This window comes from Pinus tabuliformis, chromosome 1_2 (assembly GCF_031772625.1).
Source record: "Pinus tabuliformis cultivar Carrire ecotype Pingquan chromosome 1_2, CPIR1, whole genome shotgun sequence".
In the NCBI taxonomy this organism is placed as follows: domain Eukaryota; kingdom Viridiplantae; phylum Streptophyta; class Pinopsida; order Pinales; family Pinaceae; genus Pinus; species Pinus tabuliformis.
Window position 1 is genome coordinate 791,982,565 of NC_142298.1, and position 24,313 is coordinate 792,006,877.

A 24,313-nucleotide genomic window follows, 5' to 3' on the forward strand; every position below is an offset into this window, starting at 1 on the left:
CTCTTGGGATAATCTATTTAGCGAGGGGGGGTTTATCGAAACGCTGGAAACATAAAAGATAAAATACATCAAGCAGATGAAGAAGCAATCTGTCTCATAAACTATCTTTAACCCTGTAAAATTGAAATAATTTATTTATTTCTTCTTTCTATAAGACTTAAAAAAAATTCATTATCCAAATACACCTCGTCCTCAAATACACCTCGTCCTCGGTAACGTAATAAAACATAAAACACGGTAAGCCTCTTGCAAATCGATTCCAATCCACTGTGTAACTCACAGCATGAGTTTCCAAACATTCACGCATATCCCGCGCCGCAGTATGGATTCAAGCAGCAGCAGGAGTTAAAGCCCAATGGTATCAGCAGCCGTGACGACGGCCATGGCGATTTTCATACGCAGGAAAAGAAGACGACGAACTTCCTTGCTTCCGCTCTGCAAGTGTATCATATCGCTACCCTCGGATCCCGTTACTGCAAAATTATTTTATTCCCATTACTCAGCTGCGAGAGACGATTCTATACCTCCAAGGGATGAAACCCCAGAAAAGAAGGCATCAGCGAGGTTTAAGGCAGATGAAACTGATGACGAGATACCTCTCGCAAGAGAAATTTTCGATACAGTTCCAGAAACAGGCGCTTACAAGCAAGGGGACGCCACTTACCATACTGTTATTCAAAGACTCGCGTCATCAGGTAAGTTTTCTGCAATGCATAGCGTTTTGAATCGAATGAAGAAAGAGGGCCGCTTATTCCCCGAGAAACTATTTATTTTCATTATGAAAGCGTATGGAACTGCCCATATGCCCGAAGAAGCTCTTGGCATTTTTAACGCAATGCTTGACAACTATGCTTGCAAACCCACATTCAGGTCTTTAAATTGTCTGCTGAATGTCCTGGTCAATGAGAAGCTCTTTCATAAGGCCCTTCAATTGTATTCACATAAGAAGGCAACTGGAATTAGGCCAAATTTCCTTACCTTCAACATTCTCATCAAGGCACTCTGCAGGAGCAATCGTGTAGATACTGCTTATCAGTTGTTTAGAGAAATGCCGGAGTGGCGCTGCGTTCCCGATGTTTTTACATATACCACTATGATGAACGGTCTCTGCGAAGATAATAGGATCGATGAGGCGATTTTGCTCTTAGATGAAATGGAGGTTGATGGGTGCTTGCCGAATGTGGTAACATTCAATACTTTAATTCATGGTCTCTGTAGAAAGGGTGACATGGCCCGGGCCTTGAAGCTAGTAGACAGTATGGTGCTTAAAGGATGTTCGCCGAACGAGGTAACTTACAATACTCTGATTGATGGCCTGTGTAAGCAGGGCAAAGTGAATACAGCTGTTAAGGTCTTGCATAAAATGCTGGAAAATAAGGGTGTTCCGAATACGATCACATATAGTACGCTGATAAACGGTCTCTGCAAACGTGGCAAGGTCGATGATGCAGCAAGAATATTGTCTGGAATGTTGGAGAGAGGTTGCAGTCCGAATGTATTTACGTATTCCACTTTAATGCACGGACTCTGCAAGGAGGGCAAGGTGCAAGAAGCGGTCAAACTCTGGCATGAAATGAGAGGTAAGAGCTGTGAACCAAATGTCGTTGCCTATAGCACTCTGATTGATGGTCTTTGTAAGGATGGGGATATTGAGAAAGCAAAAGAACAGCTCAAGGAAATGTCCGGTAAGGGATTTGTCCCGAACGTTGTCACATACAGCTCCTTGATAGATGGCCTCTGCAAGGCTGGCCATGTAGATGAAGCAACAACTATGTGGCACGAGATGATAGATAAGGGATGTGTTCCAAATGCAGTCAGCTATAGCATATTGATCCATGGGCTTTGTGAGGATGGGAATATAGAAAAGGCCACTAAAATATGGCAGCACATGCTGGACACAGGTTGCAATCCAGATGTCGTGACATACAGTGCATTGATCAGTGGTTTCTGCAAGGCGGGCAGGTTGGATGAAGCAGCTAAGATGCTTGACGAGATGTTGTACAAAGGTTGCCAACCTGATGTTGTGACCTATAACACATTAATCAGTGGTTTTTGCAAACAAGGCAACATATATCGTGCCATGGACCTTCTAGATGAGATGCTGCACCTCAACTGTGATCCAGATGTTGTTACCTGCAATATTCTTATGGGTGGATTATGCAAGAATGGGAAGCTAGAAAATGCTGGGCAAATTTTTGAGGAATTAGTCATTCGTCTTGCCAAGAAAGGAAGAATGCATGGTGCTTTGACTGTTTTGGAAGTAATGTTACAGAAGGGCTTTCCTCCTGATACTTATACTTGGATAATTGCAGTCAGAGGTGCCTGTAAAATTAGAAAGGTGCATCAAACAATTGATGATTGTTGGAGAAAGATCCGTGGCTGATCTAAAGGAGGTTCAGTTCATGTCTTAACACAAAGGTAAAGCTGCCTTCAATTAACACGAACGAATGGTACGCTATTAGACTGAATGCTCAACACCTAATCTTTCCGTGTTGTTTGACTTGAGTCATTGCAATGTCTCTCTTCAACATTGGTGGTTTATTAAAGAACTGCAGTGATTTGTGCTTTAGACCTGGTTATATGTTAAAGAAGTTGATTGTTTGGATGTTTGCTGTTTCTGTTTTTTTGAATAAAATGCTTCCTTTAGTTATTAAGAAAAAACTGGTATATACACGCAGGGCATCTTACGCAAAAAAAGTGGGCTGCATAAGCAGATTTTGCAAGCTGTTTGTTTGGGTTGACATCACAATCAAAAGTTAAAACTGCCCTAGATCATAAGTACTTAAGTGCCACTTGTTAGTAATTGTACACCATGTCACACCACCATAGCCGGAAAGTGCACACCAGCAAATAAGAAAGAGGACCATTCGAATGACTTCCGACATTTCTTCAAGACATGTCTTTTTATGTGAGTACATAGAAGAAAAGGCTTGCCGCTTTTCATATTCCATGATTGGAAATAATCAAGCAATTAAGCTAAACTAAGCTACTAAAGTCATATTACATGGAATTCAAAATGTACTTTCTAGCTTAACATCTAAAGTACTAAGTATGACCATTACATATACACTATGGATCTGTCCATTACATATATCGCTTTAATGCTGCCACTGCACAAGAAATAAAGCTGACTTTGGAACTTGGATTGGAGTTCGTTATGGATGAAAAATTCAGCCTGGCTATCATCGATGCAAAATCTATTTTTTCCTCTGACAAATGGACTTTTTCTACACTTAGTGTAATGTACGAATGCTGAAAAACCAGGCCTTCTGAACCTGCCATGACCTGTAAAGAGCTCAACTTGTCCACCGTACCTCTAGCTGAACTCTACCTCTCTTTACATTCATTTTGGAATTTCACCTGTCAAACTGGACTCCCAATGCTGGCTATATCATGTCTGTCTTTGTTATAGAAACAATTTTGCCTATATTCTCCTTGAACACTTTATCCATTCATCATTTTAGCAACACAATGAACTGATGACTTTACTACAATAATATATAAACCAAAGTAAATATGCTCCCGCTGCTCATCTTTCCTCACAGGGCTCCCATTTCTTCATTCTTCTCTTGATTGAGGAAGCTCCTCCAAGGACACGTCTTTCAAAGAGCTGTAGTAACACTTTGGTCTCCCTTTTTCAATTCTCCGCTGTAAATCAATGTTGTCTACCACTTGATTTAGTGTTATTCAGCCTCTTGATCAACATGTGCAGCTTGCATATCTTCTACTCTTGACGATTCCCCTCCCCCCTGCAACTTCTTACTACCCTCCAAATTGATGCTCTCTATTGCTTGATTTAGTGTTATTCATCATGATCAACATGTGTAGCTTGCATATCTCTTCTTTGCCCTCAACATTTTTCCTTGCATCATGGCTGATTTGTCAGCATCGAATCAGCTATTATCGCTAGATATCGGATCTGTTTCAAATGGGAAATTCCTGAATTTTCATTGATAATCACATCTCTATTGATTGTTTATTTGTTAATAGTGTTTCAACAATCTATAAGCCCTAGATTGTTTGCTATAATAAACATCATTTCCGAGTTTTACATTTCACTTGGACCTCTTATCAGCTGGAATTAGCGCATAAGCTATGGAACCAAAGTTTTCAAATGACTCACCTGTGGTTTTCTCACAGATGAAGCCTCCTTTGTTGTCATGTCCCGTATTGCCTTTGTAGGACTTCTGTTCAGTAGGTACACTGCAGCTTGTATTTCTTCTCCCCTATATTTGTTTAGTACCACCCTATGTTGTGACACGCATCCTTTTTTTTTTAACCGGAACAAGAAATTTATATTACTAAAATCTGTGGGATGAGTGCAGCCAGTACATTAAAGGAAAGCTGATTAAGATAGCCTTCTAAGAAGTGTCATCAGCCAAATAATACCATCTTCCTCAAAATATTATGATATCTAGCATATCTAAAGTTGTGATGATAATATCGGCGAGATATCGCCAAAAATCGGAAATATCGCCGAAATATCGCGATAATTCCGAGATATCGTCGGTATCTCGGCAAAATATCGCCGGGCAGGCTAGGCCACGGCTAGAAAAAGGGAAATTTGCCTTTTTTTTTCCGCATTTCTGTTTTTGAGTGTTGGGGAAGGAAGGGGAAGAGTTTTGTGGTGGTTGTCAAGGAGGGATTGAGGATCAAACAGCAATTATCACCACCAACTAAGATTTTTTTGTGGACCAAAGATTGAAGAACAGTGAGACAAACTTCATTTCTTCCATTAACAGGTATGTTCTTAAAAACCCTTATGTTAATGATTTTTTCATAGATTTAGGGTTACGCTTGCTTGCCTCTTTGCCTACCAACATTTGTTTCTTTGATTTTTTTTTTTTTTTTTCCATTTGCTATGATTTTCATGCCTATGAGCCAACGCAAGGGTTTTCTCCATATTTGGACAACAAGCTTCATTTTCTTTTTCAGCTTTCTTATGCACCCTCTTATTGCCATTTTTCATTCACATTGCAAATAATGCAGTATTTTTTTTTTAAATGAGGTGGTTATTACTTATTATTTTTTGTGTTGGGGGGTTTAATGCCAATTTTTTGTTTTTTTTTGTGCCCTAGGTTTGAATTAGTTCACTACAAATGGCAAATATGCCAAAAGCCTTGGACCCATTTTGGGAGTATGGGGAGCCTCTACCCTCTTATTGCCATTTTTCATTCACATTGCAAATAATGTAGTATTTTTTTTAAATGAGGTGGTTATTACTTATTATATTTTGTGTTGGGGGGTTTAATGCCAATTTTTTGTTTTTGTGCCCTAGGTTTGAATTAGTTCACTACAAATGGCAAATATGCCAAAAGCCTTGGACCCATTTTGGGAGTATGGGGAGCTTGTTGGTGGGGCAAATCGGGCATATCTATCATGCAAATTGTGTGGGACCAAGATGTCAGGAGGGGTTACGCGATTGAAATACCATCTGGCTAGACTCCCTTCACATGATGTAGATGTAATGCCTTGTATGGTTTCTAGTGCGTAGGTTATACAAAAAGCTCTTGCAGCAATTGTTGAACAAGACAGAAAGATAGCTGCTAGGGAGAGGGCACTGGTCTCAGATAGATAGCTGCTAGTTTTATTTGTTTTGCTACATATAAGTTTATAACTCATGATGATGAGATACTTTTATACGTGATATTTTTTTTATTGGTTCTCCACATTTGAGTCCTTGATTGGACAATTATTAGGGATCAACAGGATTTGGTATCACCTTTGATGTATCATTTCTATTTGACATCATATATTATCAGTGCTTTCTTCATATTTATGTGCCAATGTGTTTAGTTCATGTTGTTATTGCTTTATTATATGTTTAAAAATCTGAAAAAAATGAATATATTATGCATTTTTTATGCTTGCCGATATTTGCTGATATTTTCACCAATATTGCCGATAAGATGTTTTCTGGACCCTCGCCGATATTTCGCCGATACTGATAGGGAAATATGTGGGAAATACATTCAAAATTTTACAATACTTGCAATACATGTTAATTCATCTAAGGTGGATCATTCCCTGAACCTGCCTTCTCAAACTGAAGACGAGGAGCATTTAGATCAAGAAGCATCTGTGCACTAGAGTTGCTGGAGGTGGAATCTTCCATACAGGTCCTATTGAGTGAGAGTTGCAATTCTTCCACTTGTTGGTGGAAACTACCTTGTCTTGAGTTCTCTGCATGGTCGTTCTTTGTTCAATTATCAGGTCCATACATGTAGTCACACTGGCTAGAATCTGATTTATTCGAATTTGAAGATTAAGAACATCTTTTTGAAGTAGGGAAACATGTTCCATTAGCTGTCCTAACTCCTTCCTAAAAGTTGCCATGAGTACTGCTCGAAATCTCTCCCAATCCTAATTGTATGCAGAGGATGAGAGCTTGACCTTTACAGACTGGGATTCTGAATTCTTCTTTAGCTCGTCACAAATATTTCGTCTCGGTCCATACATGTAGTCACACTGGCTATAATCTGTTGAATTTGCAGATTTAGAACATCTTCCTGAAGTAGGGAAACACGTTCCATTAGCTGTCCTAACTCCTTCCTAAAAGGTGCCATGAATACTGCTCGATATCTCTTCCAATCCCGATTGTATGCAGAGGAGGAGAGCTGAACCTTTACAGATTGGGATTCTGAATTATTCTTCGCGATGTCACGAATATTCCATCTCGGTCCATACATGTAGTCACACTGGTTATAATCTAATTTATTTGAAATTGCAGATTTAGAACATCTTCTTGAAGTATAGAAACACGTTCCATTAGCTGTCCTGACTTTTCCCGAAAAAGTGCCACGGGTACTACTTGAAATCTCTCCTCATCCCAATTGTATGTAGAGGAGGAGAGCTAGACCTTTATAGATTGGGATTTTAAATTCTTCTTCACCTTGTCACAAATATTTCGTCTCACACAATAGGTCTTCTTAGTTACCCATTGAGCTCTTTGAATCCTGAGCCAAAGTAACACAATTGGAAGCCATATGCTACTCCCATTGCACCATATGCCCTGAATAAAGATATTAGAATTCACCTGAAAGGATGAATACTCAGTGCATGAGAGATAATTCCCAAATTCACCATCATAACAATCAAATGGTAGGAGTGTTAGAGAGCCTGGAGGAGCTCGGGATATTCTCTGTCCCCTGAGTTCATCGTTGGTGCACAGGGAGTGCTAAAAAATAAAAAATAGAGGTCTCCTATTCCTCGAGACTCCCCTGTGAAATTATGGTTACCCATAAGTTGCTATTAACTAATTAATTATTTCCTGTCACTTATTTACGGAAAAATAATTGATTTACTGGAAGCAACAAACCACAACATAAACAACACCAATCACAAACTAAAAATGCAGGAATATATACGAGAAACCAATCACACAATTTACACCAATATTTTTGGACAAAACGGTGTGGAAAAACAAACCCCAATGTGGGGAAAACCAATTTTCAGATCTGAGGGCTTTTATTATTATCTTAAGAAAATAAACTGCTATTGAGAAATACAATTGCTTGCCTCCCATTGTCAAAGCTCTGCAAAATATTTCATGACTTTAGCTAATCTGGAAAACCCCACGACTTCCCTTTTCTGCAATTGGCACTGCCTCCAGTAACACACACTAGCCTCTAGCAATTCATACTAGCTTCTAGCAAACTGGATCTGCCTTCTGGAAGACTCAAATGGCCTCCAACAAATTTGCACTGGCTTCAGGTGAACTCACCCCGGCACTGGAAGACTTGATTTTACCTTTGGAAGACTCGCATTGCCTTCCGACAACTAATCTCAACCTCCTCCTGCGAATACACTAAGCAATTCAACGACTTCCTAAAACTCATGGCCTCACAGGGAAAAACTTGGCCTCCTGCAGAAAATACTGATAGCAAAATTCTCCTGAAAGTCTTATCCCAATCACTGCTGTTGAAACCCTCCTGTTGTCTTTTGAAAATCACCCACTCGAATATGTGTATAATCTCTAAAGCTGCCCTTCAATTTCCTTTATAATCATTCATTCACGAATGTATGGCCAGAATTAGAAGTTCAGTTGATCTAATTGATGGCTAAGTTTGTCTTAGAAGCTTTCTACAAGCTTTTAGAGTAAAATCGACGTGTCCCAATTAATATCAATTAATTATTCTCTTTTCCTAAGTTAGACTTAGGAAATATTTGAAAAATCACTAATTTACTTAATTAAGATATTTTCCCTAGGTGAGCCTTAGAAAAAATTACATGGGCATGGAGATAATTAACTCCTCTGTGTCTCTAGTCTCAGTGACACCTCGCAAGACTAGAGCACTCGTCCGAACTACAAAAGCTATCACCCCCTCTTAACGAGGAAGGTGTTCTCCACTATACCCAACTTATCCATGAAGAAAACAAACTTTGGTTTACCTAAGGCCTTCGTCTAAATATTTGCAACCTGCTGATATGTGGGAACACACTGTAGTCAAATTGATCCACGCTGTACACAATCTCTGATGAAATGGTATCTGATGTCAATGTGCTTTGACTTATCATGAAACACTGGATTCTTAGATAGCTTGATGCAAATCTAATTATCATAGTAGATATTGGTCGTCTCCATGCTATGACCAAATAGTGCCAGTATCAGCTTTCAAAGCCATATGGCCTTACATCTAGCCATGTTCGCTGCCATATATTTTGCTTCTGCAGAACTTAACGCAACCAATTTCTGCTTCCTGTTGTACCAAGAGACAACCCCTAATTGAATGCCGAAGCAACACCCTGAAGTTCTTTTCCGGTCCATTGCACTACCTACTCAGTCAGCGTTTGTATATTCCATCAACTTGACACCATAACGTGGAGTATATCTCAACCCATATTCGACTGTACCTTGTAGATAACATAGCACATGCTTCACTGTTGTCCAATACACCCTTTTTGGTTCCACTATGAATTGACTAAGAGTGTTGACCACAAAGCAAATGTTTGATCTTGTGTTGACCAGATACATGAGAAAGCCAATAAGTTGTCTATACAAGGTGGGGTCCATTTCTTCCTGCTTAGACACATCAATCTTCTTCCTAATGGTAATCATAGGCGCAGACATGGGTATACAATCCAATATCTGGAATTTCTTCAAGATCTCCATAACATATCTATCCTGACCAAGGAAGATCCCCCCATCTGTCTGCCATACTTCTAGACCTAGAAAATAATGCATCAACCCCAAATCCTTCATCTCGAACTCAAGTGCCAAGTCCCTCTTGCAATCCTCTTTGAACCCTGATGACCTAGTCAAGAATAGATCATCCACATATAACACGAGAATGAGAGTCTCACCTCCTACCATCAAATAGTAGAGGTTCGAGTCTGTCTCACTATTCATGAAGCCCATATGCTGCAAGTAATTGTCGATCCGACCATACCATGCTTTGGGAACTTGCTTGAGTTTGTATAATGCTCTCTTCAACCTACATACATGGGTACCCATCCCATGTATCTCAAATCCTTTTGGCTGTTCGATGTACACCTCCTCTTCTATCACTTTGTTCAAAAAGCCATTTTGACATCCATTTGATGGATCTGCCTTCCCATTTGTATTGCAAGTGAGATCACGACCTTGATGGAAATATATTTGGTCATTGGAGCAAAAGTCTTCTCATAGTCTATTCCCTCCTTCTGAGCAAATCCCTTGACCACGAACCTTGCCTTGAATTTTTCTACACTGCCTTCTGCAACATGCTTGATCTTGTAGATCCAACAAGAACTATCCACTGCCTTGCCCAACGGTCTAGGCACCGCCTCCCAAACATCATTCTGCGTGATGGAGTTGTACTCCTTCACCATCACATCCTACCATACTTGGTGCTGTGCAACCGCTTGATAATTGGAAGGCTCACTAACAATGAACTCACTCATCAACACCTTGTACCCTGAATATCTCTCTAGTGGTCTCCTGTCCCTAGTGCTCGATCTGGGAGCTCCCACAAACTCCTGTGCATCTCTTAATGTCTGAAGCACTTCTTTGTTCCTTCTCCCACTAGTGGTGGGTGGAGTTTCATGCTCCTCCTGTTAGAAATGTGTTGTCATTGATGGCAAGGGATGGAAAAGGTGTCAAAAGTGTTATTGATGATGCCGCAGGTGATCAAGATTCAGGCACAATAAGAAGCATGAAGATCAACATGGATTGAGAAGATCCAATGACTTTTAAGCCATTTCTAGTGCAAAAGATCACCTCAAACACAAGTGGAATCCACTTAGATGGATAGCGCTCTGAAAGGTATATGGAAGTTTGAAAATGGCCTCCTCAATCATAAGTTATGACCAGTCAAAGTTGAAGAACCCTAAAAGTCAAATGTGCAGAGTTAAAGTTGGTTGGAGGACCTTTTGGTGCATGTTTAAGTTTGGCACATAGCCACATACGACGAAGATGGTTGGTAGAGCAACTATCCAAAGCTCTGGGCAAATGTGGCAGACAATAGTGTAGCGGGAAGTAGTTTCATTTGCCCATGGCGAAGCCCACTTAATAGCTCATCCTGGTAGGTCTTTCGCGAAAGAAGCTTAAGGAGCGCATAAGGGAACAATCGGGATGACGTGAGCTAGGGCGAACGTGTGGCTGTGACAGTAGTGGCAGGCACATTGATTTGGCGTATTTTTAGAGCGGGAGGCAACAATTAAACACCACACATATTTATTGGTGGATCAAGCCCCATGTGTCCCACCAAAGAATTAGAGATAGTTTTGACGGGTCAGCATGCACATATGTTAAAGCATAGGGGGGTGTCAGAATGGGTGGTTTGCCCATACCGCCGATCTTGTGATCAACGACAGAGATTGATTTCGACACCCTCCCCCCTCAATACCACAAACCATGCAAAGGAGTGTCAGAATATGTGGTTTGCCCAACGCAAACCGCAAGTGGTTTTCGTGATAATGGAGTAATGTCGGGCAACATGGTTGCACAAAAAAGGCTTGAACCCAGTGGTTTTCCTTTGAAAAATTAACAATGGAATTCAACAAAAAACCAAAGGCCTAGACCCTCTTTCTCTCTCCTCTCTAATAGATAAGTGGCGCAATGTGATTGGCTCGTAACAGACAAATGGATGCACAGGTGGATGATGATGTTAGCATGACATGGCCCAATGAGAGGTGGACATGTGGCATACAAATTCGATGTTTTAGGGTACTCGAATGGGCCATTTTCATGTGACATGTGGACCACTCAGAGCACCATGCGACATTGATGACGTGAGCATGACGTCATCCCGTAAGGTCAACCCCGGAGGGTTTGAGCAGTGCATGTGAAGAGTTCCGCGGGGTGATGAGGCAGCCAATGACGTGGCAGATATTAGAGCCAACTCAACCTGGGTAGCATTTTTTTGGTGCTCAAGTGTAACAAGGGATCCACCGGGACGACTCATCCCAATTATGTGATCCTGGAGGTAAATAAAAGTGCGAAAGAGGAGAATGGTAGGTTGACATGGCACAGGGATCCACCGGGACAACTCATCCTGATTATGTGACGCTGGAGGTAAATAAAAGTGTGAAAGAGGAGAATGGTAGGCTGACAAGGCACGGGACACGGTGGCAGATAGTCAGGCAACAGTGGCCAATGAGAGAAGAGGAGAGGCGGCCCCATGGGACACGTAATCCCTGCGGCATGACCCCGAAAGGAAATCAAAGGCGCAATATAAAAGTGTTGGGATAAAGAGTTGAGGGCTAAGCGCTCAGGAACCAAGGACTTGGCCACAACCTTTGGTTGTATGGGCGAAGGGGCTAGTGTACAGGCATGGGTTGGTTAAGCGCTTGGAGGATAAGGCCAATGTCATGGCCCGTGGTCTTATGGGCAAAAAAGGCCAACACACAGTGGCTTAAAAGGCAAATATGGCGGAATGGACAATTTAAGTGGATTATTTGGTAGTTTGGCTGAATTTAGCACTCAACTAAAGTTACAATTGTAGCTAAACCCTGATAAATGCCAGATTACCAGAATTAGTAGCTTTAATCAAATTTTCTTGTAGAATCAGGCAATCAGTGATTGATGACTTAAAGAGAAGATTTAGAAGACTCAAGTGAAGCATGACAAAGACAACAAATCATAGATTTAGGCAAAGATCAAAGTGCAAGTTAAAACTTCAACTAAATTCTGATAAAATTCTAGAACAACAGATTTGAGTAGTTTAACTTAGAGATTGAGTTTTAAACAACAGAAAAGTGTTTGAGACCTACAGATGACATACATAAGAGTTAGTTGAAGCGGAGGAAGACAAAAATAAAGAGTTATGCATGAGGAAGAGCTTGAGAGAACTAAAGTTCATTAACCAAAATATCAGTCCATAATTCTTTATAAGCAAAATTCGAGCAACAAAGAAGGTTGTTGTTAGTGCAACGAGATGCATAGTGGTGGTATGCATCAGAGGTGAATCAAAGACCAATCTTGGTGTCTGAGAGGTGTTTGAGAAGGTGATTGGTGAAAGAATTAATGTTGTAGGTGTGTTCAATAATGAGAGATTGCTGAAGGTGGTTTTGATAGTGATTTTATCAGTAGTCAAGGATTGTTGAAGATGTTTGTAAAGAGGTTATGGTGAGCAGGAGCAATTGAGCAATCTATTTGTTTATGAAGGAAAGTGGTCTATTGGTTCTAGTTTGAAAATGAATGAAAGATGAATCAACAGGGCCAATAAGTGGCAGCTTGTATTTCAGGGGCAAGAGTCCTTTTCAGCAAAGGCTGATAAACGAGCAGGGGCAATAGTCCCTTTCAACAAAGGCTGATAAACGAGCAGGGGCAGCAGTGCCTTTTAGCAAACGCTGATAAACAAGCAGGGGCAACAGTCCCTTTCAGTGAAGATTGATAAACGAGCATGCATAGAAGTTCCTTTCAATAACAGCTAATAAACCTACAAGTAGTAGCTTGTGGGGCAATGATGTAATCAAGTTGAAGCTTGTATTTTTCCAAAGAAATAAACAACAAATTGGTGTTTTATGTATATGTTGCTCATGTGCATGATGATGATTATGTTATGTTTTACATGATTGAGTTGTGTTGCTGATCCATGAATGATTGCTAAAGTGATTGAAAAGTATAATCTGTGAAGAATTATATAATTTGGTCATGCTACTGATTCACAGCCCCTCTTAGTAGTGTTCTAGTTTTCACTGTTTCTAACAACTCCACCTGCAGTGGACTCTCCTGTGCACTTGTACTTGTGTCTGTACTAGTCACTGCGCTCATACTAGTGCCTCGAACCTGAGATCCCTGTTCATCCCTTGGAGCTTCTGCTCGCTGACTCTGACTAATTGCTAGCAACTCTCAAGATCTCTTGAAGGCTTTCTCCTCTTGGAACTTACATCCCATCTCACAATAATCTTCCTGCTACCTGGAACGTATATCTCGTATGCCTTGGATGTTTCGATGTAACCAACGAAATATCCCTTCTCTGCAGTCGAATCTAACTTGTGTGCTTTTCTTCTGGAACATGACAATATGCGATATTGCCAAAAATCCTGAAATGTCCAACTTCTAGCTTCTTCCTTGTAAGTGCCTCCTCGGGTGTCATTTTTCCCAACACTTTGTGTAGGGCTACATCGCTGTACTACATGTCTCGGCCCAAAGATATCTAGGCATGTCCTAGTCATATAACATTGCCTTCACTGCTCCAACTATTGTCCTGTTCTTTCTCTATACAAACCCATTTTGTTGTCGGTTATACGAGGCTGTACATTCTCTTTTGACGCCCTCCTTCGCATAAAACTCCTTGAAGGCTTTCTTGATGTACTTGCCTCCATTATCTGTCTGAAGAACCTTTATCTTCTTCCCTGTTGAATTTTCCACAAGAGCCTTGAACTCTTGGAAGTGACTAAAGACTTCATCCCATGTCTTCAAGAAGTAGATCCAGGTCTTCTTGGAGAAGTCATTAATGAAGGTCATAAAGTACTCCCAACCCCTGAGAGACTTTGTGGACAACGGGTCACAAATATCAGAATGTATCAAGACACCCTTGGCCTTACTGTCACTCCTTGGAAATGCTGCTTTGCGAACACGAACTTCCCAAGTATGCACCCTCTCCACACGTCATCATGCTTTGTGTTTACTTTTGGAAACCCTGTCATGGTCTCCCTTAGCAACTTAAGTGCTCCATGATGGATATGTCCCATCCTCCTATGCCATAATTCTCCCATATCTATGTTATTGTTGTTGCTACTAACCAGTGCCTTTGGAGCATCCAACTGCGACTTGTATAACTTGTTTCTTCTAACTCCCAATATGAATCATTGACTTCCAATTTTGGTGTTTTAAGTACACCTCATGTCCTTGAAAGTAGACATCATATCCCTTATCCCGATGAGCAAAAACTGAAATCAGGTTCATTCCTAAACTTGGTACATGCAACACATCTGTAACATGAGTACTCTTACCTGATTCCCTTTGAAAGGTAATTGTCCCTCTCCCAACTGTAGTGCACTTGGACTTATTTCCCATTTGAATCTAGAAGCCTATCTCCTCTTCCTTATAGTTGGAGAAATATTCTCTAACCTCTGTCATATGACACAATGCCCCATTGTCAATATGCCAGGCCTCTGGGGAGGTAGAGCTAGATAAGCAAGTTATGAGAGCGAACTCATCTTCAAATCTTGAAGATAGCTTGTCAATATTCACTGAAGTTGTTGTCTGCTGCTTCTTCTTTTTGTCGGCCTTCTTTTTATTTGGACATTGTCTGACATAGTGACAATGCTGACCGCATCCAAAACACTTGATTTTACTGAAGTCCTTTTTCTTCTTCTCTCCCTTGGAGTTAGGCCCTTTGCTTGAGCCCTTCTTGGCTTTTCCCTTTCCTGCTAGAGCAAAATTCTTGTCATCCTCATGTTTCTGGGTTATACTGCTGCTGCCATTGGCAAGAAAGACTCAACCTAAGCTCCTCCTTAGTGAAATCGCTCCACAAACGATCCCAGTCAGGCAGGTCATGTCGTCCATTAATCACTTGGACAAACACGCCCCACTGCTTTGAGAACCTGTTTAAGGTAGTTCTCACGAGCTTGCCATCACTCATCTTCTCTCTGAACAGGTGGCAAGAAAGACTCAACCTAAGCTCCTCCTTAGTGAAATCGCTCCACAAACGATCCCAGTCAGGTAGGTCATGTCGTCCATTAATCACTTGGACAAACACGCCCCACTGCTTTGAGAACCTGTTTAAGGTAGTTCTCACGAGCTTGCCATCACTCATCTTCTCTCTGAACAGGTGCTAACTCATCCTTGACATGTCTAATCCAGGTGAGGTAATTGACTATGCCTTCTCCTTTGTTCATCCTGGTGTTTCTTAGCTCCTCTCGGAGGATCAACTTCCTATTTATGGTAGCATTTTGGAATGACTTCAGGATGACATCCCACATCTTTGATATATCTCTTTCTAATGAACAACATCCATTATATAGCCAAATCTGTTAGAAAATATGAAGCAAGGAACTTGTTAGGTGAAGATTGGGTGCAGAGGCATCATTGCTTAGTTGAACAACATGCAAGTGGTTGCTAGTGTACTTCCTGGAGCAAGGCGCTATAGTTCATATTGTTGGCAAAGAATTAGCGACACCAGCAAGTGCTAGGATTGTAGAGAATAAAACTGTGTCAAAGTCTTTTTTAAAACAAAGATTTGAAACTTTCAACCAATGCTTCGAGGATCTCTACCAAAAACAAACAATGTGGCTATAAGGGTGAGGATGTTCACATATCAAATGGAAAGCAAACATCAACTTCAACATTGTTTTCTTGGAAACGCCAGTCATGATGGAAAGGAAGGAGTTTGACTTGGGGGGAGAAGGCAATTATTTAGGTAGTACTAGTAAATAAACGAGAGAAAAGTGTTGGGTGTGGAGCCTGATTATCTTCTGTATTCAAAGGTTTCAGCTGAATGTATACCCCAGGAAGACTGTACACCCCTCCACGCGGGGGGACTTGTCCCCCCGTGGGCGTCCGGGGGCCAGCGGTCCCCTGGCGAGAGTGCGGGGCAGCGCCCTCGAAGCTAAAAATAGATGTAAAATTGCCTTGTAAAAGTCTAGTAATTTCTAGTCAATCTGGGCCGTTCATTAGGCGGATGATCTGACGGTAGAAGTTATGTTTAATTTAGGGTTTTTTGCCTTAGAAGGCAACCCCTCACTATATATGAGGGAATTGTATTGCGTCTATGTAGATCTATATTCTGAGTGAGGAAGAGTGAGGAGATTGAGAGTGAAGAGGGAGTTACATCGGATCTGCTGTAGGTTGTATCTCTTCAGTTTGCTGGATAATATAATAAAAGGACTGGCTGTTTTTCCGTGGATGTAGCTCAAACTGGGTGAACCACGTATATCTATGTCTCTCTTGTTTTATGTGTTTTCTGTGTTTATATTTCTACAATATTTTATGTGTTCCATTGCTCTGTAATATATAATTTTCTAACAACTGGTATCAGAGCCAAAGGTCTATTTGGCTGATAAACTCGCAGGAGAGAAGGGTTCCTGGTTCGAGTGGGAGCAATGGCGGAAGATGGTAGGTTTAGGGTCGAAAAATTCAACGGCCAAAACTACCAGCTGTGGAAGATGCAGATGGAAGATTATCTGTATCAGAGAGATCTGTACCTACCATTGAGCGGAAAGACAAAGAAGCCGACGAGTATGACAAACACAGAATGGAATATTCTCAACAGAAAGACACTTGGAACAATACGGCTGTGCCTAGCGGCATCGGTAGCATTTAATATTTCAAAGGAAACGACAACAAAGGGTTTAATGTCAGCATTGGCCAAACTATATGAAAAACCCTCGGCCTCAAATAAGGTATTTCTTAGGAAGCGTTTATTTAACATGAAGATGTCAGAAGGTGAATCTGTTGCAGACCATTTAAATGATTTTAATACAGTTACAAGTCAGTTAAGTTCTGTAGGGATAAATTTTGATGATGAAGTTAGGACTTTGTTACTTCTGTGCTTATTGCTAGAAAGTTGGAATGGTTTAGTAATGGCCATTAGTAACTCTGTTTCTGGATCTAGTACTTTAAAGTTTGATGATGTTGTTGGTGCTATCCTTAGCGAGGAAATGCAACGGAAAAGCTCCTGTGAGACATTGGGTAATGCTTTGAGTGCAGAGTCTAGGGGAAGAAAAATGGAAAGAGGAAAGAGCTCAGGTATCGCAGTAAATTAAGGAAAGGCCGATCCAAGTCCAGATCGGGGATAGTGTGCTGAAAATGCGGAAAGAAAGGACAACTAAAGAAAGACTGTAGATCTCGGAAGGGAAAAGAAGGAGATGCACAACAAGAAAACAATCATGAAGCAAATGTGACAGGTGAGGTGTTACAAGATGCTTTGATTCTTTCTTTCGAAAATATTACTGAATCCTGGGTGGTAGATTCAGGGGCCTCATTCCATGCCACACCTGATAAGAAATATTTTCATGACTATGTTCAAGGAGATTTTGGACAAGTTCGTTTGAGTGATGATAAACCCTGTAAAATTGTTGGAATGGGTAAGGTTCTTGTAAAACAGTAGAATGGAAACCAATGGCTACTAAAGGAGGTAAGGCATGTTCTAAATCTGAAGAAAAATCTAATTTCAACAGGGCAGTTAGGCGGTGAAGGTTGTGTGACAACTTTCACAGATAAAGCTTGGAAGGTCACCAAAGGAGCCCTGGTAATAGCAAAAGGCGAAAAAGTTGATACATTGTATTTATGCAATGGTATTTCTAACTTTGTTAATGCTTTAACTTCCAAAGGAGCAGATGCAGCATTATGGCATCATAGGCTCAGACACATGAGTGAGAAGGGGATGAAGATTCTTCACTCAAGGAATTTGTTGCCGGGTTTGAAGAATGTTGATTTGGATTTCTGTGAGAATTGCATTTATGGAAAACAGAAGAGAGTTAGATTTCTCAGAGTTGGGAAAGAAAAGAAGAGCGAAAAATTAGAGCTTATGCATACAGATGTATGGGGACCTGCTTAGGTATCATCTCTCGGTGGCTCTCGTTATTATGTTATTTTTATTGATGATGCAACTAGAAAAACTTGGATTTATTGTCTTAAGAATAAATCTGATGTATTTGATACTTTCAAGAAATGGAAAGCTTTGGTTGAGATTGAGACATGAAAGAAATTGAAGTGTCTCAGATCAGACAATGGAGGTGAATATTGTAGCAAAGAGTTTGATAGGTACTATTTAGAGAATGGAATTCGTAGAGAGAAGACAGTTCCAGGAACACCACAAGAAAATGGCGTGTCAGAAAGGATGAACAGGACAATCATGGAGCGTGCAAGGTGCATGAGATTGCATGCAGGATTGCCTTTACAATTTTGGGCAGATGCTGTAGATACTGCTGTTTATCTAATAAACAGAGGGCCTTCAAGTTCCTTGGATGGTGGTATTCCAGAGGAGGCATGGACATGTAAAAAGGTAAACTACTCTTTTTTAAAGACTTTTGGTTGTGAAGCCTTTGTCCACATTAACAAAGAAAATATAACAAAGCTTGAGGCAAAATCAAAGAAATGTACCTTTATTGGATATGGTGTTAATGATTTTGGTTATCGCTTTTATGATTATGAAAAACATAAAATCATTAGGAGTAGAGATGTCATATTCAATGAAAAGTTTTTGTATAAGGATCAGCTGCAGGAAAAGAAACAAGAAAAAGAAAACAAAGAATACACGGTGCTTGACGCTATCACAGGAAAAGTGATGGTGCCTGAAAATCATAATGATCAACAACCAGAACAACAACCAGAACAACAACAAGCACTTCAAACACCTGAAAGTGGTGTTAGAAGATCTACTAGGATAAGTAGACCCATTGAACGATACTCTCCTTCATTATATTATGTATTGTTGACTGATTCTGGTGAAACAGAATGTTATGAAGAAACAGTGCAGGTAGAAACCAGGAAGAAGTGGGAGCAAACCATGAAAGAAGAGATGGACTCCTTAGCACCAGACTTGGGACTTAGTCAGGTTGCTTGCAGGTAAAACAACATTGCAAAATAAATGGGTTTACACGTTGAAGGAAGAAGATGGAGGTAGGAAAAGGTATAAAGCTAGACTTGTGGTGAAAGGGTTTGCACAGAAAAAGGGTATAGACTTTGATGAGATATTTTCTCCTGTTGTGAAAATGACTTCAATCAGAACTATTCTATGTCTAGTAGCAGCTGAAGATTTGCATTTTGAGCAGTTAAAAGTAAAGACAACCTTCCTCCATGGGGATTTGGAGGAAGAGATATATATGCAGCAGCCACAAGGATATGAGGTGAAAGGGAAGGAGAAACTAGTGTGCAGGTTGAAGAAGAGCTTGTATGGCTTAAAACAGGCTCCAAGGCAGTGGTATCTAAAATTTGACAGTTTTATGACTAAACAAGGTTATACTAGATGTCACTCTGACCATTGTGTTTATCTCAAAAGGCAAAATGATGGCAGCTATATTATATTGTTATTAATTGTAGATGACATGCTTGTTGCAGGTTCTAACATGCAGGAAATAAATGTGCTCAAAAGGAAATTGGCAAACTCATTTGCAATGAAGGATTTGGGTGTTGCAAAACAAATCCTTAGGATGAGAATAACTAGAGACAGGAAGAATCGCAAATTAACGTTGTCTCAAAGTGAGTACATAGAAAAGGTGTTGAAAAGGTTTAATATGCAGAATGCAAAACCAGTTAGTATACCTTTGGCTAGCCATTTCAAATTAAGGAGGCGTGTCCCAAGACTTAGGAAGAAATGGCTCATATGTCTAAAGTTCCATATGCATCAGCAGTTGGAAGCTTAATGTATGCAATGGTCTGCACAAGGCCTGATATTGCACATGCAGTAGGAGTTGTAAGCAGGTACATGAACAATCCAGGAAAAGAACATTGGATGGCAGTGAAGTGGATTCTCAGGTATTTGAGAGGTACCACAAATCAAGCATTATGCTTTGGTGGTTCAAACATTGCTCTACAGGGATATGTTGATGCAGATATGGCAGGTGACAGAGATAACAGGAGGAGCACTACATGATATGTATTTACTGTAAGTGGAACAACTGTCAGTTGGGTTTCAAAAATCCAAAGTGTTGTTGCACTTTCAACAACAGAAGCAGAGTATGTTGCTGCTACAGAAGCTAGTAAAGAAATGATTTGGTTACAAAGGTTTTTGGATGAATTGGGTAAAAAACTGGAGTTGGGAAGGTTATACAGTGACAGCCAGAGTGACATACATCTTGCAAAGAATTCTGCATTTCATTCCAAGACTAAACATATAAATATTAAATCTCAAGTACCATTTCATAAGGTCAGCATTGGAAGATGGACAGTTGAAGCTGTGGAAAAGATACACACTAGTTAGAATCCTGCAGATATGTTAACAAAAGTTGTAACCAGGGAGAAACTGAGAATCTTCTCAGTTTCAATTGGTCTTCAAGTATGATGAAGAAGATGAGAAACAACCAGGTCCAAAGTGGAGTCATTGTCTAGCAAATGAAGCAGCGGTGGAGTTGCTATAATCAGTCTCCAAGTGGGAGATTGTTGGGTGTGGAGCCTGATTATCTTCTGTATTCAAAGGTTTCAGCCGGATGTATACCCCAGGAAGACTGTACACCCCTCCATGCGGGGGGGGGGGGGGGGACTTGTCCCCCCCCGGCCGAGGGGTCCGGTGGCCAACGGTCCCTCGGCGGGGGTTCGGGGCAGCGCCCCCGAAGCTAAAAATAGATGTAAAATTGCCTTGTAAAGTCTGGTCATTTCTAGTCAATCTGGGCCTTCATTAGGCAGATGATATGACGATATAAGTTATGTTTAATTTAGGGTTTTTTGCCCTAGAAGGCAACCCCTCACTATATATGAGGGAATTGTATTGCGTCTATGTAGATCTGTATTCTGAGTGAGGAAGAGTGAGGAGATTGAGAGCGGAGAGGGAGTTATAGCAGATCTGCTGTAGGATGTATCTCTTCAGTTGGCTGGATAATATAATAAAAAAAGGACTGGCTGACTGGCTGTGTCTCCATGGATGTAGCCCAAACTGGGTGAACCACGTATATCTGTGTCTCTCTTGTTTTATGTGTTTTTTGTGTTTATATTTTTGCAATATTTTATGTGTTTCATTGCTTCGTAATATATAATTTTCTAACAAAAAGTCTTTTAAAAGCGACAAGAAAAGTCATAAGGCATGCAACAGTAAAGGAGGGGTGAACCACACAAAATCATGCTAAAGAAGGATAAAAGCATTTCAAAGGTAGAAAAGGAGGAAATGCTTACTCTGCATGCATGTATTTTAGCCTTTCCAATTTTCTTTTCTTCTTTGAGTAGGGTTGTCTTGCTTAAGGGAGGAGACAGTTCTATATATGGAGTTTGGAGAAGCAGTTGAGGGATTATACAGTTCATTCCCGAGACAATGTTAGCTGTGGAAAACCTCTCATTCCTTCATCCACAAGGTCTTGGCCACCTTCTCCACTACAGGCAAGGAACTCACTGGCAGCTTGTCACCTATCACTACTTATGATGCAAACAATCTTCTGGGCAATAAGTTTTTTCTTGTTTGATATAATTATTCTTTGTTCTAATGCTTTAGATCTCTTGGATTTGATCTAATTGTTTTCGTGTGCTGTGTTTTTTCATGTATTTACTTTGAAGTTTCTTCACTTAAAGCACTTTTCTTTCATACCTTAATCATTTATTTTAATTGTTATAAGCATCTTTGAAATCTGATCTCAACCATTTAAACTACTATCATTTAAATTTACCCTTGCTTTTCACTGTTTACTGTGCTGATCATTTGTAGAATATGTGAAGGAATCTTAGTTTGATAACAACATACATTTATTAGGGTTGCCACCTTGAGACTGGAACACTACTAGTTTAAATTGAGATGCCTTTCGACTGTGACAAGCGTTGGTTTGTCTATAGTTGTCGAGCAAGTTTGCTTGTGCAGGTTTGCATGATAACAAGTCCCATTGGCCTACTTTGGTCATTTGTGGACATTAGTATAATTCCTTTATTTCAAATATACATTAGGTGCTTTGTCATCAACCATCATGTTGAGTGGCTTAGCATTTACGAAAATTGAGCAATCATAAAGGGATGTCTAACAAGAGCCTAAATTCTTGGGGACAACTTCCTCGTGAGTTTTAAGCATTGTTATCAGAATCGGTAGAACCGACCGGTTTGATTCGTTTGGGGCCATTTCTGGTTCGAACCTGAATAGGCTGGTTCCGTCGGTCCTCATTGCCCGCGACCCAGGGAAAGAATATATATATATATATATATATATATATGTTATTTTTTTAATTCCTAATATCTAATTGTAATATGGCCCCCCTAAACTTATTTAAACACACCCACCCCCTCTATTTCACTCATACTATTCATTCGAGTATCTTGCAATTCTTGAGCTGAGTTTGGTGAAGAGAATTTAGAGTTTTTTGCAGGGTTGTTATGAGGGAGATTGGAGTCTTGGGGAACTAATGGGTTGATTACTAAAGGAGATTTTTCAGCTACTTAAAGGATTCTTGTTTTCTCATAGATCTTTGGGTTTTGTTGAGTGGTTTTTGGAGTTGGTTGAAGAGTTTTTTATTTTATTTTATTTTGTGGGGGCTGCTACATCGTTGATTTGAGAGGATTTTGGAGTTGATTTTCTCTAGAAAATTTAGAGGGTAAATCAAGGTAATTTTTGCCATCCATTATTGTTCTATTTTTCTCCAAAAAATTGTTCTTTTTTCCAAAAAAAATTAAAAACCCTAGTGTTTTTATGCAGATTTGTAGGGGTTGCTACAAAGCTGATTTGGGAGGATTTTGGAGCTGATTTTCTTTAGAAAATTTAGAGGGAAAATCAAGGTATTTTTTGCCATCCATTATTGTTCTATTTTTCTCCAAAAATCTGTTCTTTTGTCTCTAAAAAATTTAAAACCCCCGTGCTTTTAGGCAAAATACAAATTTGTAATTTTTTTGGCCACTATTTTCTTCTATTTTTTCTCAACAATTGTTGAAATTTGCAAGGTTATTTTGAGGGATTTCGTTGGCAAATTTGTGAGGGAGATTTTGGAGCTGATTGAAGAGTTTATTTTCTGATTTGTGGGAGCTTCTTTTCTTTTCAAAATTTACAGATCTTCTCCAGGTATTTTGTGGCTTCTATTCCTTTTTTATTTTTCTCTAAAAAAAATTGCCATAGAATTCTAAAAACCCTAGGGTTTTCTATGCAAATTTTCATTTTTTACTGTAGAAGTTGTCATGGCCCCAAAAAACAAGAATGATACGGCTTGGGTTCACTGCCATTTAAATGAACAAGAGACAAAAGTCTACAACTATTGTGGCAAGAAAGTTAAGGGTGGGGGATCCATAGAATTAAAAAACACCTAGCAGATTGGAGAGGGCAAATAAAACCTTGTGAAAATGTTTATGATGATCTTAAAGTAGAGATGGAAAGTCTAATTGAAGCCTACAATGAAGAAAAAGGGGAAAACAAGAGAATTAAAAAAGATATAAGCGAAAGTCAAAAGGATGATGGTATGCTTAGTGACCCTGATTTTGAAGAATACATGCCCAGTTTTCAAGTTTTCTCTAGTTTCCTTGTTAGAGTTGAAGAGGGTAGTTCTAGCCCTAGTTCAAGTGCTTTTAACTTGAAGAAGACAACAATCTGTAAAGAGATTGATTCATTTTTTGTACTCCGCACCACCCTTGGTTCTCAACCAACCTTTGATGCTAAATGGAAGAAGATAGAGAAGGAGGTTTCATATGAATGCATTGCTAGATGGTGGTATGATGCAAACATGCCTTTTGATGTTACTAATTCTGCATATTATCAACTCAAGATTGATGCTATAATTTCATGTGGAGTAGGCTTCAAAGGCCCTAGCTTTCAAGATACTAAGGGGCCACTTTTACAAAATGAGGTCTAAAGAATAGAAGAGTACCGTACAGAGTTCAAGCAATCATGGACCAAAACAGGATGCACAATTATGTCTGATGGATGGACTGATGGTAGATATCGCACCATATTAAATTTCTTAATTGCTTGTTTAAAAGGTACTATGTTTTTCAAATCTATTGATGTGTCTGATTAGGTGAAGGATGCATAATTGCTATTTCGTCTTTTGGATGAATTAGTTATGGAAGTAGGGGTTGAAAATGTTGTACAAGTGATCACAGATAATGCCTCTAACTATGTTGCAACGAGAAAGATGTTGGAGGAAAAACACCTCACCATTTGGTGGTCTCCATGTGCATCCCATTGTTTGGACCTCATGCTTGGGGATATTGGCAAAAATTGAGTGGGTGAAGAAGTGTGTGGATGATGCAAAATCCATAACCAAGTACATCTACTATCACTCATGGGGTTTGAATCTTATGGGAAAGAACACAGGGGGTAAAGAGCTTGTT

The 24,313-nt window shown here is 40.0% G+C and overlaps 1 protein-coding gene across 6 annotated transcripts in view; it reads left to right on the top strand.

Moving 5' to 3' along the window:
• Positions 1 to 226: 226 nt before the first annotated feature.
• The window catches only part of LOC149208279 (uncharacterized), a 146,683-nt gene continuing 122,596 nt past the window's right edge, over positions 227 to 24,313 (top strand). For all 6 annotated transcript variants that reach the window (XM_089395981.1, XM_089395980.1, XM_089395978.1 and 3 more), the window contains exon 1: positions 227 to 2,418. In XM_089395981.1, the coding sequence (XP_089252107.1) occupies positions 356 to 2,383 (2,028 nt within the window). In that variant the 5' untranslated portion in view covers positions 227 to 355 and the 3' untranslated portion in view covers positions 2,384 to 2,418. The remainder of the gene's footprint in view (positions 2,419 to 24,313) is intronic.